The 14,637-nt window shown below is 39.4% G+C and overlaps 1 protein-coding gene across 6 annotated transcripts in view; it reads left to right on the top strand.

Annotated features, from left to right (window-relative positions):
* The window catches only part of mybpc2a (myosin binding protein Ca), a 56,145-nt gene that overhangs the window by 20,027 nt on the left and 21,481 nt on the right, over positions 1 to 14,637 (top strand). For 2 of the 6 annotated variants that reach the window (XM_035179830.2, XM_035179833.2), the window contains 9 exons: positions 4,137 to 4,151; positions 4,835 to 4,918; positions 5,051 to 5,199; positions 7,130 to 7,247; positions 7,488 to 7,536; positions 11,071 to 11,127; positions 11,208 to 11,377; positions 11,621 to 11,753; positions 14,096 to 14,220. In XM_035179830.2, coding sequence (XP_035035721.1) covers positions 4,137 to 4,151; positions 4,835 to 4,918; positions 5,051 to 5,199; positions 7,130 to 7,247; positions 7,488 to 7,536; positions 11,071 to 11,127; positions 11,208 to 11,377; positions 11,621 to 11,753; positions 14,096 to 14,220 — 900 coding nt within the window. Of the gene's footprint in view, positions 1 to 475; positions 494 to 865; positions 887 to 4,136; positions 4,152 to 4,834; positions 4,919 to 5,050; positions 5,200 to 7,129; positions 7,248 to 7,487; positions 7,537 to 11,070; positions 11,128 to 11,207; positions 11,378 to 11,620; positions 11,754 to 14,095; positions 14,221 to 14,637 lie in introns of all 6 variants that reach the window. The other 4 variants (XM_035179834.2, XM_035179831.2, XM_035179828.2 and 1 more) reach the window with 3 other exon arrangements.

Raw genomic sequence — 14,637 nt, 5'->3', positions numbered from 1 at the left:
TTTATATTTTTTAAATTGTTGCTGTCTCCCTTTCACATTACATCACTATGTCACTTTTATTGGGGGAGATGCAGCCGGTTGTAGAGAGTGAGCGCTGCCCTGTGGCTTTAAAGTTCTGTCAGTGTGTGTGTGTGTGTGTGTGTGTGTGTGTGTGTGTGTGTGTGTGTGTGTGTGTGTGTGTGTGTGTGTGTGTGTGGGGGTGTGTGGGTGTGTGTGTGTGTGTGGGTGTGTGCGTGCGCGTTTGTGCTCATTGTAGCTTTACTCATCTGTTAAACTAACCCACATCGATTTATCTCTAAAAGGATCAATATACCTCACAGAGCAAGTGCTGGTTCATGAAGCTGAGTGTTATTCTGTCATACACGAGTGTGTGTTTATGTGCAGTGTGCACACATGAATGCTTGTGTATGAATGCTTGAAGAACCTCATGTTGTCCAGTCTATCTGCTTAACCTGTGCTTATTCTTCATTAACAGAGGCCCAGCCTGCTGTAGGTGAGGGCTTTGCTTTGTCATTAGAGTGTTTGTACTGTGTGTGTGTGTGTGTGTGTGTGTGTGTGTGTGTGTGTGTGTGTGTGTGTGTGTGTGTGTGTGTGTGTGTGTGTGTGTGTGTGTGAGAGAGTGTCTGTGTATGAAGATATTGCAGTTGTACATATAATTCGTCTTAAACACTGTCTTTAATCAAATCTTTGTTTAACAGCTTTTTCATTCATAATACAACACACACACACACACACACAAACACAGACACAAATGCACACGCACGCACACACACACACACAGTCTCAGGAAACCACAGCAGTACTATGGGAAGAGTTCTAACCCTCCATTGACTGATTTCCATGTGCCGACTTTCTTTTCATTCAGAGAACAATGAGTCTGGGGATGGTAAGAAAAAGACATAACTCACTATTTCCCAGCCTGCTTGTGCTCTCCGTTTTTTTCTGCCTGCAACTCGTGTGTTTAGGCATCTGATGGTCTGAAACTCTTCCTTCCTGAAGCCTGGGATTGCTCTGGTGACGGCCAGTACTTAGATCATCTTCCACTGCGCTGATTTAGTAATTATGAGGATAATCCTTTTTGCAGGGACATAGATTTCTGGACATCGAGAGCATAAATAACCACAAAATTAACTTTATTTTGGTAACAAACAAATGTGACAGAGTGCATTGCAGCAAATAGATGAAGGGAAGTAAAAGAAAAGGATGAAAGCAACGCAAACACACAACTTAAAAGCACCTCAAGTCACAGTCAGATAAACTGTCACATGAAACAAGTTGACAGTAACATAAATACATAAAATACAAATATAACACACAACAGAGTAGCCTGTGACAGCGACTTGCAATTAAAAAAAAATATTTCAAAGCGATTAAAAGTAAAGTGATTTAATTGGTTTCACCAAAGCATCCAAGGGAACGTTTGAGTGTTTTAAATGGGAAATGAACTGATGACGTCTGTTTTTTGAAAAAAAAGTGATATATCCTGACTGTACTCCTGCTGGGTATATATCATGTTTGTGTCGTGTGGATAGAGCCTGACTGACTGTCAATCAGCCAATACGAGCCTTTTCACATACATATTGGTGTCTGCATTGGATTTTTCTGATATATAAAAAAATATATTTTAAAGAATTAACAATGCAGAAAAGATGTGCATTCATGCTGACATTTTATGAATTTTGTAATATATAAATATATCGGCTGATATATTGTTGTCAGACTTATTTCACTGGGAATCGCCACCTAAAAATCCATATCTATACTGGTTGTGCTCAACATGTGGATTTACTACATCATCCTACTGCTGGAGAATATAACAGCTCCGTGTAAGACTGCAGATTCTTTCGTTCATCATTTATAACCTAACTTGATTGAGGGAATTTGAGACACAGTGTTTCCTGTCTGCTGGTGCTCTGATGATAAATTGATGATATACTGAATAAGTAATAACTGTGAAATTATATTACTATACATTCTATGTATAGGACTATCATTTATGGATGGAATGGGTAGATGTTACTATTCCAATACAGCAATACCCAGCATGGGGGTTAAGTATTAAATGACCTGGTATTTAACAGATTTTTCTGAGTCTATGAATTTCTGATCTTTTCCTAATAATTTCCTAGAAGCAGCTGTGTAATTTGGATTTAATTATAAGTCAAATACAGCGTTTAAACAGTAACTAGACAAATAATTACTTTCAATAACATGCTGAGTTAGTGCATCCAAGATTGTTTTAGTCAGTAAACATGCAATCCGTGCATGTACATTTCATATGTAGCTCTACGTGAAGAATACAGTTTCTAATGATCAGCAAATGATAAATCTTTTTGGGGGGTTTAAATGTTCTTGGAAATTTCTCCTCAAATCAGCGACTGCTTTTAAACTCTCTAAAATGAATTGAAAATTATATTTCTGATCCGATAACCCTGTCAGCAGCTGGCGACATGCCCCATACCTGTCATGTATAAAGTGATGGTGCTGTGGTTAAGATCAGTAAGTAGATGATAAGTTTAGGCCCAAAACTGACTGGGTTAGGGGAAGATCATGATTTGGGTCAAAATAAGTTGGTTAAGGTTTGGATTAAACATTGTGGTTAGGATTTGAATGACCATCTCATTCAGGTTAGGACCTTCATCATTGTATAATCGCAATCGCAATTTTCCACATGCTGTAGGAGGGTTTCGTCTCTTGAACACAGACATATGTTGTTTTTGGGCATTTGCTGTTGTTGCACTGGGGAAGTCAAATTCCAATTAACTCCAAACTTGGTCTCTGTTTTCGCCAAAAATAGAAATCAAATTTACTTCTGAAAGTTTCTTGAATGGATCACTATATTTTGGGAAATTAATGATCCCATAAAATAAAGCTTTCCCCCTTTGCTTTTATTGTGGGTTGTTACAAATCACACCGAAATATGAATAACGTTTGCATAGGGTTTCAGTCAATTAGTCTCGGTGGGCTTGTCCAAAAAAGCCAAACGTTCCCAGAGCCAAGGACAGCGGAGTTAAATTCACTTAGCAACCCTCATCCAGAACACAGCCAGTGTCCAATGTGACATAAATAAATAAGAGTGCAAACATTCAAAAGTGTCCCCTGGATACCATTCCAGGATCAGCTTCACCCACTTAGCATTCTAACTGAAACCTTTTAAATCATCCTGAACATCTGAACTTGGATCTGTCCTCAGGGGCACTTTTGATTAAAAGATCAAATTAACTGAGCCCATAAAAGCAGAGAGAGGAAGAGGCGCAGACAGTGTGGCTCTCTGAATTTATGGAGGTGCATGACCTTATTTGACATGTGACCCTGGATCCATTCTCTCAGAAACTGTGCGTGTCCAATGGATGTCCACCCGGGGCGCTACTCACTCTACTTGATTGGTGGTTCAATGCGGCGTTATTTTGTACCTATTGCTTGTGTATAAACACTTTGTTATGAAACTTAACTCTATGTCTGATTCAAACTGTGAAAGAAACAAGAGAAAACAGAAAGACTGCATACCTCCGCCACGGCCCAACAGTCCCCTTTATGAAACCACATTTAAATTCACTGGATCTGGATTTTTATTTTTATTTTATAAACACACTCATAGATATCAGTCCCTTAAATATGCCAGAATTTTTTCATCTAGATACATTCATTATTTTCTGAGAAATCAACGAATCAACGAAAAACAAAAGATCAGAATCCGCACCCTGATCCAGATCCGCACAAACATTTAAAAAGTTGACCTCAACCACGTCCTTCTACTAAGTTTTGTGGTAGGCCGTTCTGTAGTTTTAGCATAATCCTGCAAACTCATAATCTCCTTGGCGGAGGTAAAAAATTCATGTAAGTTACAATTCAGCGCAGATAAAGTGATATCTGAACACAATTTTTGAAGATGTTACCAATTAACAGTTGTGTGGTTTCTTTTTGGTAAAAGGAAAAAACAGGATTTGTTAATTGGAGTCAGAGGAATGTTTTTTGGAGTGTGAGAGCACGTTGATGGAACGTGTGAGTGTTCCTCACCTAAAGTCAAGATCAGCATTGGGCCAATCAATGTTTAACAGCGCAGCACAGTTACTGCACAGACTGACGTGTTCCCCCGCTCTCTCTCTGTCTTTCTTTTTTTTCCCCCTGCGATGCAGAGTTGCCTCCCGATGGTAAGAGAAATTGATACGCTAGCGTTTTTTTTTCTGTAAAGCATCTCAACTGACAAGCAAACACCTTACAGAGGTTACATCAATTTACTTGCAAAAGAAACAAGTGAACGGATAAAAGAGCTGCTCGTTTTTTTTCATCGTCAAGATAAGAGTGTACAGCTTCAGCGTATTCTGTCAGGGTGGCAGCAGATTGCGGAGTCATCTCTAATGTGATGTCTTCCGAGGTGATCTGAGGAGTTTCTTTATTCCCTGGGGCCAGTCTGCTCCAGCGGCCTCCTTAGTCGCCTATCACACGTCAGATGCTCCCAAATGGTTTATACAATGAAACAGCAAAGGCATTACGTAGACACGCTGTATGGTTGTGCCTCATGGAAAGACTGTTGCTCAGTTTCAGTGTTAAATAACTACACAAAATGAATAGATCCCTGAGCTCAGAGGGTAGAATTTAGTGATTTAAGACTTCTCGTTTTCAAATAACACTTAACGATCAGCAAGTGTCTATTTTAAACGTAAAAAGCACCAGGGTTAAGAAGACTGCTGATTTGGTGGTTTGCTTGATCGCCTCGTCTTCTGTTGTCTTTTACAATCTGTTTGTTGTGTCTTTATCTGAGTGTTGAACCAGATTGTGTTTTCTTGCTTTAATCTGTCCCCTGTAATCCCTCCATATAACACACATGTTACAGAGCTCGTACCGGGGGAGGATCCTCAGCCGGCCGAGCTGACCGGCTTGTTTGTGTTGAAGCCGGAGAGCATCACAGCAACAAAAGGTGATCTGCCGTAAAAATCCTGAATTATTTCCAAAACGAAGGGAGTGGCTTACTTCAGGCCAAATTGTAGCTGGAATTCAGACAGTTAATCAATTTTAATTAATCGCTGCATTTCATTACTGTTCTTGGCAGGCAAGGACGTCACGTTTGTTGCTAAAGTGGACTCCACAAAATTAACAAGGAAGCCGATCATGAAATGGGTGAAGGGGAAGTGGCTCGACCTTGGTAGCAAAGCTGGAAAGCACCTGAAGTTTAAAGAGTCTTATGACAGGAACACCAAGGTGGGCATGTTCATACTGAATGTGTGTCTGTGCATTCATTGCTCCACGTAGATGTAAGGCTGTGCAAGCTGTGTGGCTTTGTGGATGGCAATGTGTGTGCAGATCAGTTGGTCCACCACTGGGTCCAGCATTAAAAGATGGACAACATGAAAGCTCACATACACGAGTGAAGCAAAAAATATCTTGATCTCCCCCTGCTGGCTAGCTGCAGTGTTCGCCTCCTCCATGTTAGCAGATAAGATGTGACATGACCTATTGATTGATGCATGTTCAACTGTTTGATTTAAAGATGACAACAGCTAAAGATGGTAGCACCTGTACCCGTACAGTAGGAGGAAGTGGAGACATGTTGTCCATCTTTGTACACTGATACACTTTGTCATTGGTACAGCAAGAAAAAAAACATTAAATGAATTGTCATGAAACTTTGTAAAGACATTGTCCTTAAAGGACATGAACCTAGAGCAAGGTGAGGACCCAGATGCAAACTTCACCTGTAGAGAGATCCTAAAAACAGTCTAAACAGAAAGTCAGTCAAGACAAGCAGAGGTATCCAAAATAAAAGGGGTAAAAAGGCGAGGTCAAAAAACAATGCATGGTCATAACCTTACTCAGGATAACACAGAGAAACTGCTGGATTGCTGACAGAGAAGAGAAGAGAAGAGAAACACAGAGTAAACTAGATACAGGTGAAACTAATGGAGGCGGGCAGGTAATCAAGAAATGGTGGGAATGCAAAGACAGGAAGTGAAGTACACTGAAAAGAAACACGGAAAGTAACAAAATAAAACAGGAAAAAACTGTAAATGTACAAAAACAGAAGAAAAAAAACATAACTTAACTCAGACTCGACAGGATGAATCTTACTGACCTTTTTCTAATATCCAATAAAGGTCAAGGATTTGAAATGGTTTTAAAAGTTTGATAGATAATCATGAAATTTGATGGTTTCCCAGTTAGCACGCTGACGTTAGAATTATGAGCCACTGTGCTACGGCCTCATAGACCTGCAAGTATGGCGGTAGACTATTAATCTTTTTGTTTTTGATTTTTTTAACTGAAGCTGAAAATCTTCGGCTCGACAATATATTAATCTCTGCAGTTTTTTCAACAAGGCAAATGTCCAGTATTATTGTTTAAAAGACAAAAAGGTTTCTGAAACCCCATTGACACCAATGCAGAGTTCCTCATCAAAGTCAAAAGGATATTCTAATATTGCATTCATGTATGCTTGTGCAGAATTTAATCAAAATGAGAAGAGAAAATGGGAATCGATAAACAAAGGACTTTCCCAGACAGCTAATATAGTGTAATTGAACAACTGTACAACTAATGAATCCTACAAACAAAGTAATTGATTTTACTATGGCACTAAGAACCATCTAGATTTTGTAATTATTTTAGTCAATATTTGTATATAGAACCTCAAACTAAATATAAAAATACAAACAGTAACAGTAGGATTTTTTAAACCATTTTCCTGTCCACCACAAGAGCTGCTTAACATACAATAACGTACGTTTTATCAAACTAAACCAAAAGATACTCCCCCTCCAACCATCTTGTATTCATTAACACAAACGTTTAAAGATTTGCTGAATTGTAAAAAAGTACATTCATAAAGATGCAGAAACCTATTTTCTTGTTTTTGCATTGAATTCAGAGAAGAATGGTTGAAAATAAAATGGAGGGAATGATGAATACGTAATGAAACAAGCTGCACCGACCGTCTTGCTGACTGAGCCATCTGCGAAGAATGGCCGAAGTTGCTCCTATGCCTTAATCAGCAAAACATTATCAGTCAAACTGTGTTGCCTTTATAAAACTGCACATGTTTGTGAGCACGTACCGCATATCTGTGCATGTACTGTATGAGAGTGTGTGTGTATTGGTGTTGATGGAATAACAAATCCCATTCTCTTTCCGTCAGATCTACACTTATGAAATGAGCATCATCAAAATCGTGGATGGAGACGCAGGTGGCTACCGCTGCGAGGTCAGCGCCAAAGACAAGTGCGACAGCTGCTTATTCGACATCGCCGTGCAGGGTAGGTCCTGAGACAGACACTTAATCACATTATTGTCATCTTCCATTCAGCATATCCACCATTACTACGTAACTGGCTTTGTCAGCCAAGAAGTCAGTGAGTGCGATGCACATTAGGTCCTATCATTTAGTGGCCTAGCGAGGTCATCAGTCCATTATTCCTTTGCTGCTCAAGCCTGCTGTGTAATGAATTAACCTAGCCCGCATTCTCACCAGCCTTTGTCCTTCTGTGTGGTTTCAGCTGCACAAGAGGAGCAGCAGGACAACATCTTGGAGTCGTTTAAGCGATCGTGAGTGTCAGCGTTGGCGAGGGCCAACTCAACATGTCACCCGTCACACTGTCTCCCTTATGCTCCTCTGTAGATCGCTGCCTCTGGGCATCTGTCAGTCTCAACGAGTCTCTGCGCATGTGTTTGTCTATCCCTCAGTTGTAGCTGACTTTGTACGAGTCAGACTGTCTGCCATCTTTCTCTTTCTGTCACGTCTGGGTGCGTCTCCCGCCTTGCTGGTTTGCTTCACCTAGAGTCCCTCATGGTTTACTGTCTTGTGTATTTCATCACATCTTGGCGACAGTCTCTGAAGGGACTTTTTTTTTTATATGTATCTGTTTCACTCAGTCTATTTCTGTCTCTGCTTCTCCCTGTGCAAAGTGCATCTATATGTTTCCTGGGACTGTGTAGCTTTTTAATTAGTTTTTTATTTTAGCTGTTATGTACTGTACGTGTGCTGTGTGATCGTAAATCAGCCGACAGCTTCGCACTGACAGATCGAGTCTCCATATTTGTAATTTGTGTTTAAAAATATAATTTCCTTTCCCCATTAGAGCTTGATCATATGGGCACAGGTAAGATGAGAAAAAACAACATGCAACAAGACAGCATCATATTGTGCTTTGGACAGGATGTCAGTGTGCTTATTCGCAGAGAGGGATGAGGTCGGTGTGATAAATGAAAAGTGAAAAGTTGGTTAAAACTCAAGTATGTTGCTGGAGAGAGAACTGATGAGTGTGTTAAACACCTCTTATGTGGAGGTCATGCAGCTCAGTCTCCAGATGGTAAGTATGAAGGATCTTATTTCCAATTTGGTGCTCATCTTTGTGGATATTCTAACATGTATTACAGCAGCATAACCAAATACATGTGGTCTGACACCATTCTTTATGACAGTGATTCCTAACAGGGGCTACTTGTACCCCACAGGGTACCTCTGTAGTTGCCAGGGGGTGTGCGGATAGATCTTGAATAATTTGACGAAATATAAATAATTTATCTAAAAGATATACTTGTATTGAATTAGGTGAAACACTACCTGTTGCAATTTAGAGAAATGTAGCAAATAATCAAGCTAAATCTAAATGTTAAGCTCGTAATAAAAAGGTTGAAATATATCATTAAAGTAACAGATGAATTGTTAAAAGCATAGGATGATAAAAGGTTTCAATAGCTAAAAGTAATGGTTAAATATTTAAAAGAGACTTAAGGGGTTAATGCTTGATATAGATTAACAGATAAATGTAATCTATATATTGACAAAAGTATTGAGAAGCGAAAAATAACAGATAAATTGTTCAAATTTAGCTAAAACTAATGGATATTAAGTTTGATTTTATTAGCTGAAAACACCTAAATGGTTAAAACAGATAGCTTTAGACAGCTAAATCTTGAAACGTTAGCTAAAATGGTATAGAAATCTAAAGATAATGGATATATTTGATATATTGTTTGAACGTGTGAAATGTAACAGCTAAAAATGACATAGAGTAAATGGTTGAAACAGATTTATGTTGGCCTATAAATTAAATTAAACAGATAAACGGACCATATAGCAGATAGCTAAAGGTAATAGGGTCGAACTTGTTAGCTAAAAGTAACAGCAGAATAGGTTAGCAAAAAATGACATACAGTAAATGGTTGAAAACTATCATGTATAAATTATTGAATGCTAACATAAAGGATAAATTATAGAAATGTAGAAGAACTGGATAATCTGTCAAAAAATCAAAATTTAACAGATACATGGTTGAAAGACATAACAGATAGTTAAAGGTAATATGTTCAGAGTAATTAGCTAAAAGTAACAGCAGAAGAAGTTGGGTAAAAAGGGCAACATAGAAGTAACAGATAGATTAAATAGTTAAAAGTAAATTATGTAAATGTAGGGTTAAATCGATGTTGAATAAATGATTGAAATAGACAACAAAATCTATGGATCTGTGATTGTAGTGGTTCATTTGAAGGGCTAGATCAGATAGGTTGGGAACCACTGCTTTATACATAAAGCCTACTCACTCATTATTTCTCTGAGGTCTTTCTAATCCAGCCTGTAATGCATATGTCTCATGTCTGAAATAGCCCAAGCTCTCCATCTCATGCCTGGGGCATATTAGGCTATTTTCTCCTCTTCATGTTGTTGTTTCTCTGACTGGTTGTGGCTGAAAAGGCTTCAAAGGGAAATAGAAAATATTCTGTGGACTACATAGCATTCTTTGGCACTCATCTGTTCATTTCTCACACAGTGTTTAGAGCTGTGTTTTTGAAGAAGTATGCATGTTTGAGTTATGAGTATGCTTGCAGGCTTGTCAGAGAACATGCAGGATTTAAACTTGAACAGTCTTACGCACAGATAAATGCCAAAATAAAGGAAACACAAAGTGGTAATCATGTGGGAGCCATTGTGTAGACAACTACTGGAGTCAGCAAAGGCTGCAGTCAATACACTCAACCATTTGATGAAGTGAACCATGTGAACGAGAGCATTATCACCCTGGGAATATTTACTTCCATCTGCATGGCAGGGATAACATGGATGGATGTTATCCTTGGGTGAACCGTTCTACCATAGAACAAACATGATCACTCAGAATGGCTTTGAATTTATTGGCATTTATCCTGCTCTCCGAGGGGTTCAATGAGCCTCAACCATGCAAGGCAAATACATTCTATACTGTAAAGGAGCTGCCAAGCCTGTTCACAGTGGAAAACAACAATCACTCAAGCCTGTAGACCTTTATTGGTGTGTGCCACATATAGTAGTTGTCACCTTGTTGAGTGCGAGAGGATGACTGATGACGTGAATTTTCCCCCATCAGTGGCAAACGTGCATGTGAGGGAAATAAATGGCTTATACAGTGAAACTCGATTGTATCCCCCCCCCCCCCGTCTGTGAAGTTCTTCTCTTGTTATTCAGCATGTAACTGTAATCTTTTCCCTTTAATCAATGGGGGTCCTTCCCATTCACTGATACACAAATAACATCACCTTTGGCGACATCTGTGCTAACAACACTTCATGGATTTGAACCTTAGCAGCCAAAAAACAGGGGAGCCACAGTATGTCTGAGGATTTTTATACACAATGCTAATCATAACAAAATGTTACTTTCCCATTCAGACGCTTTCATGAGGAAGTGCTTTATCTCTCATAATTAAGTTTCTGTTCAAACATGTTTCTTATGGCTTATTTCTGTTGTGTCTGTTGCTTACGTGTTGCTTGTCTGTTGTGATCTCTGTCACTTGAATTCAGGGCATGATGGTAACTTGTAGTCCTCATCAAATGCTGTGCTCTGTGTTCTCACACATGCTATTTTTGCGTCTATCTGAACACAGGATGAAAAAAGGGTAAGCATTAACAATAGGCACCGATTCTTTAGAAGACAACTGTGTGCTGTTGTATCTGATCATGTTGTTTTTTGTTGGTGTTATAATTGTGTATTGTAATTTCTCTGCCTATTGATAGGTATGTGGAATCAAATGGAATTTGTTACTGGATGTACATTATCAATGCTGCTTTATTACTCCCTATAAAAATATTTTATTTTAACTCCAGTGGAGATGCAGGTGAGGATGCTGGTGATCTTGACTTCAGTGCGTTGCTCAAGAAAAGGTAAAGTCATTTACTTTTTCAGAGAGGCATCTTTTATCTTGAACTGTCTTATTAAATGGGATTTTCATTCACATTATCAGGGAGAAGAAACTCGAGGGGCCCAAAGAGGAAGTGGATGTATGGGAAATCCTAAAGGACGCCAAGCCCTGTGACTACGAGAAGATTGCCTTTCAGTACGGCATCACAGACCTGAGGGGCATGCTGAGCAGGCTGAAGAAAATGAAGAGGGTGGAGCCCAAGAAGAGTGACGGTGAGGAGTGAGGGAAGAGACAAGAGAGGGGTTATGAGGCAAAAGCAGACTGTGTACTAGGAGTGAGGCGGCAGACATGAAAGGAAAGCTCTCAGTGTTTAAAGGCCTCGGGGGACAAGTTATATAGCTGGGACGACAGGTGGAATGTGTGCTTGCATATGCTCGCTGCTGGGTTGGCACTTACGGATTATTTGGCTATAAAAGCAGTGGTTGAACTGCACTAACTTGATACTTTACTGTCAGCTTTCCTCAGGAAGCTGGATCCAGCCTACTCAGTGGACAAGGGCAGGAGGATCCAGATTAGTGTGGAGGTGGCTGACCAGAACGCTTCAGTCAAGTGGCTGAAAAATGGACAGGAAATCAAGCCATCAGCCAAGTGAGCCAATTACTACTGTTTGGGAGGTGTATATGTATTTGTGTGTGTGTGGAATGTGTTTGTGTAGTGGACCATGATGGTACGGAAGTATGTAGGCATGTTCTATTTAACAAGCAGCCTCCGTGATTGGGTACATGGTCGCAGACTGACAGCCAAATGCCCAAATCCAGCGTTCTCCCGAACTTAACTCTCTGATAGCCTTAATATAAATCTAAACCACAATTAATTACATTTTGGCCACTTAATGTGCAGTATTAAAATCAAGACAATGAGATAAAAGACATTAAAATGTTCCTGTTCATGAATAATGATGACTTTGTGAACACGGAAATAAATGACTGATGAAAATGACTAGTTCATCCATCTATACAACTAGCCAACGCTCTCCTCTAAAGTGCCTCCCCTCCAACTTTCTAGTCATGATCTTTGCCATCTTAAAACTACAATCCTTCAGTCTGGTCCGTTCCTCAGACATGGCTGAAGTAACTGTGTCCAATTAACTCACTCATTGGCTTGTTTTTTCTGTCGAGCTGTGATCTGCAAAAGTCTAGGGCTTATGGTAAAGGGTGTTCCATTCAAAAACAAACACAACAAAAACAACTGTCCTTATCTAAACTTAACTGTTTAACTGTGTATCAGTTATACATTATTTCCCAATGTAATTGCTAAATGATAACGCTAACACACAGGCTAATGGCTAACCAGGCTTGACTTAGATAATTTAGCTCACCAGCTTAATTGATTTGATTATGTAGCTAATGTTATTCCAAAAAATACAACTAGTAATTTGTTGGACTATAGGTTGTATTAGAGAAAAAAGTCTGTGTCAATATGCCATGAAACTTTACAGTGACTGAACAGTGCTGTGTAAATGGTTTATTAAAGCTCTGACTTTGGTATATGACTAACAGGACATATAAATGTTAGAGCGTCTTTCGCTTGCTGAGCTCTCACCAGAGTCTGTGTCATCCGCCTCTTTGCTCTTTCCCCCTCCTCCTTCAAAGGCAACCATTGGTGTTTTATTGAAGAGAGTACAGCTGTTGCAATTGGCATTTTTTTCAATGACTCCGCCATCTGCCATTTTGAGGAGCTTCATGCTGTTCATTGAAGTGAGGCAGGCCTCTTCCTGTTTTGATTAAGACAGTTACTATGGGAGAGGGGTCTTTTCTTGCCCTGAATGGAGCCTCACAGGAGGTGCTCCCAGGCTTTGCACTGCGACCATCCAGCTCTAACAAATCAAATGTTCTAGGTTACAGACAGAGACACTGGTATTACGATTTCAATTCCCTAAAATGAGCATAGAGACAGAATTATACAATCCTGGTCTTTTTTGTTTAATTTCAAACAACTGTGGGATATGTGTTTGTTTAGGATGATATACTACGTATGAATATGATCCCAAAATACTATAATATACACTTTAGATCTAGTGTTTTACTATTAATACTGAAGCTCACCTTAGATGGATGTAATTTTTGAGGAATGTCCCATTCTAATAAGTCGGTTTCCAATGCAATTTCTCCCATTTTACTTATATTGATAAAAAAAAACTATTCCATTGACCTTTCTTCTGTCATTTCTACTCAGTAGTTGAGTTAAGTTGCATTGTGGATGAAGTAGGTGGCACATTTGTTGCATTTGTAAATGTCTGTTAAGTAAAGAGAAGATGCACATGTATGCACAAACGTGGATGCTCTGACTCGCGTCAGTCTTTTACAGGGACTAAGCTAGGGTGGCACTTAAATGTCTACCTCTACTAAGGCCGAACAATCTCAATCCGCACCAAATTGCTCACACGCTTAAATCAGTTTAGTCAATTTGCATAATCCTGCCGACAAATAAACCAACAAACAGACATGGGTGAAAATATATCTTCCTTTTACAAAACAACTCAACTGTAGCTCAGCCTTAAAGCAGTTAACATTAAGTTTCATACAATTGAGTTCTCTGATATGAAAGCTTGTCAAGAGCGTAACCATGGAAATCGTTCCCATCACTACCTGTGTGATGAGAGTGAGGCACTACTGTAGTCTTTTGATATTTGTCACTATGTGTGTTCAAAAGCAAAACCACCACACACAGTTCTCGTGAGTCCTGAAGCTCTGCGTGAATGTGTGGATTATTTGTCTTGGTCTAAAACTATGAGTCACTCTGTTGTCTACAGGCCCTTTGTGTCTGATTGTGACTCGGTTTTACTGAAAGCAGTATCTCTCTCTCTCTCTCTCTCTCTCTCTCTCTCTCTCTCTCTCTCTCTCTCTCTCTCCCTCCCTCTCTCTCTCTCTCTCCTCATTTGGTCTTTATCATCCTCATATAATCTTCCTCCATCATCCCTGTGTGTCCAGGTATGTGTTTGAGAGCGTGGGCAACAAGCGGACACTCATTATCAACAAGTGCAACCTTTCGGATGACGCAATGTACGAGTGCGTGGTTGGGGAGGAGAAGTGCTTCACGGAGGTTTTTGTCAAAGGTATATGAGTCACTGTCTTTGGAGGAATCCTCCTTTCAGGAGCGAACGTTTTTTTTCTGCTCGGTTTAGCAAATGCTGTCATTTGAGCGCTGAGAGGTTGACAGCTCTGTTCCCTTCTTGTGTCTGTGTTTGTCATCTATTTCTTTCAATGCTTTCATGCCACACAGTAGCATGCGGCACTCTGTTGTCTGCTCACTCATTTTTAATGGACACGTGGCGTGTGAAATTTCTACGTTTTGATTATTGTCATGTATCACTGTCATTGTGCTGTATCTATTAATATGCTGTCTCGTTTATTAGAGTTTGACTGAATTGCATGTTTTCAAAGGCCAATTTTAATATTGCTCAATTTAAATATTAATATTTTGTGGTGATATTTGATTTATTTTAGTTTATTATTTTATATTATATATTAGA

The sequence above is a fragment of the Hippoglossus stenolepis genome, chromosome 16 (genome assembly GCF_022539355.2).
Source record: "Hippoglossus stenolepis isolate QCI-W04-F060 chromosome 16, HSTE1.2, whole genome shotgun sequence".
Taxonomy (NCBI): domain Eukaryota; kingdom Metazoa; phylum Chordata; class Actinopteri; order Pleuronectiformes; family Pleuronectidae; genus Hippoglossus; species Hippoglossus stenolepis.
This window is presented reverse-complemented; position numbering and strand designations above follow the sequence as displayed.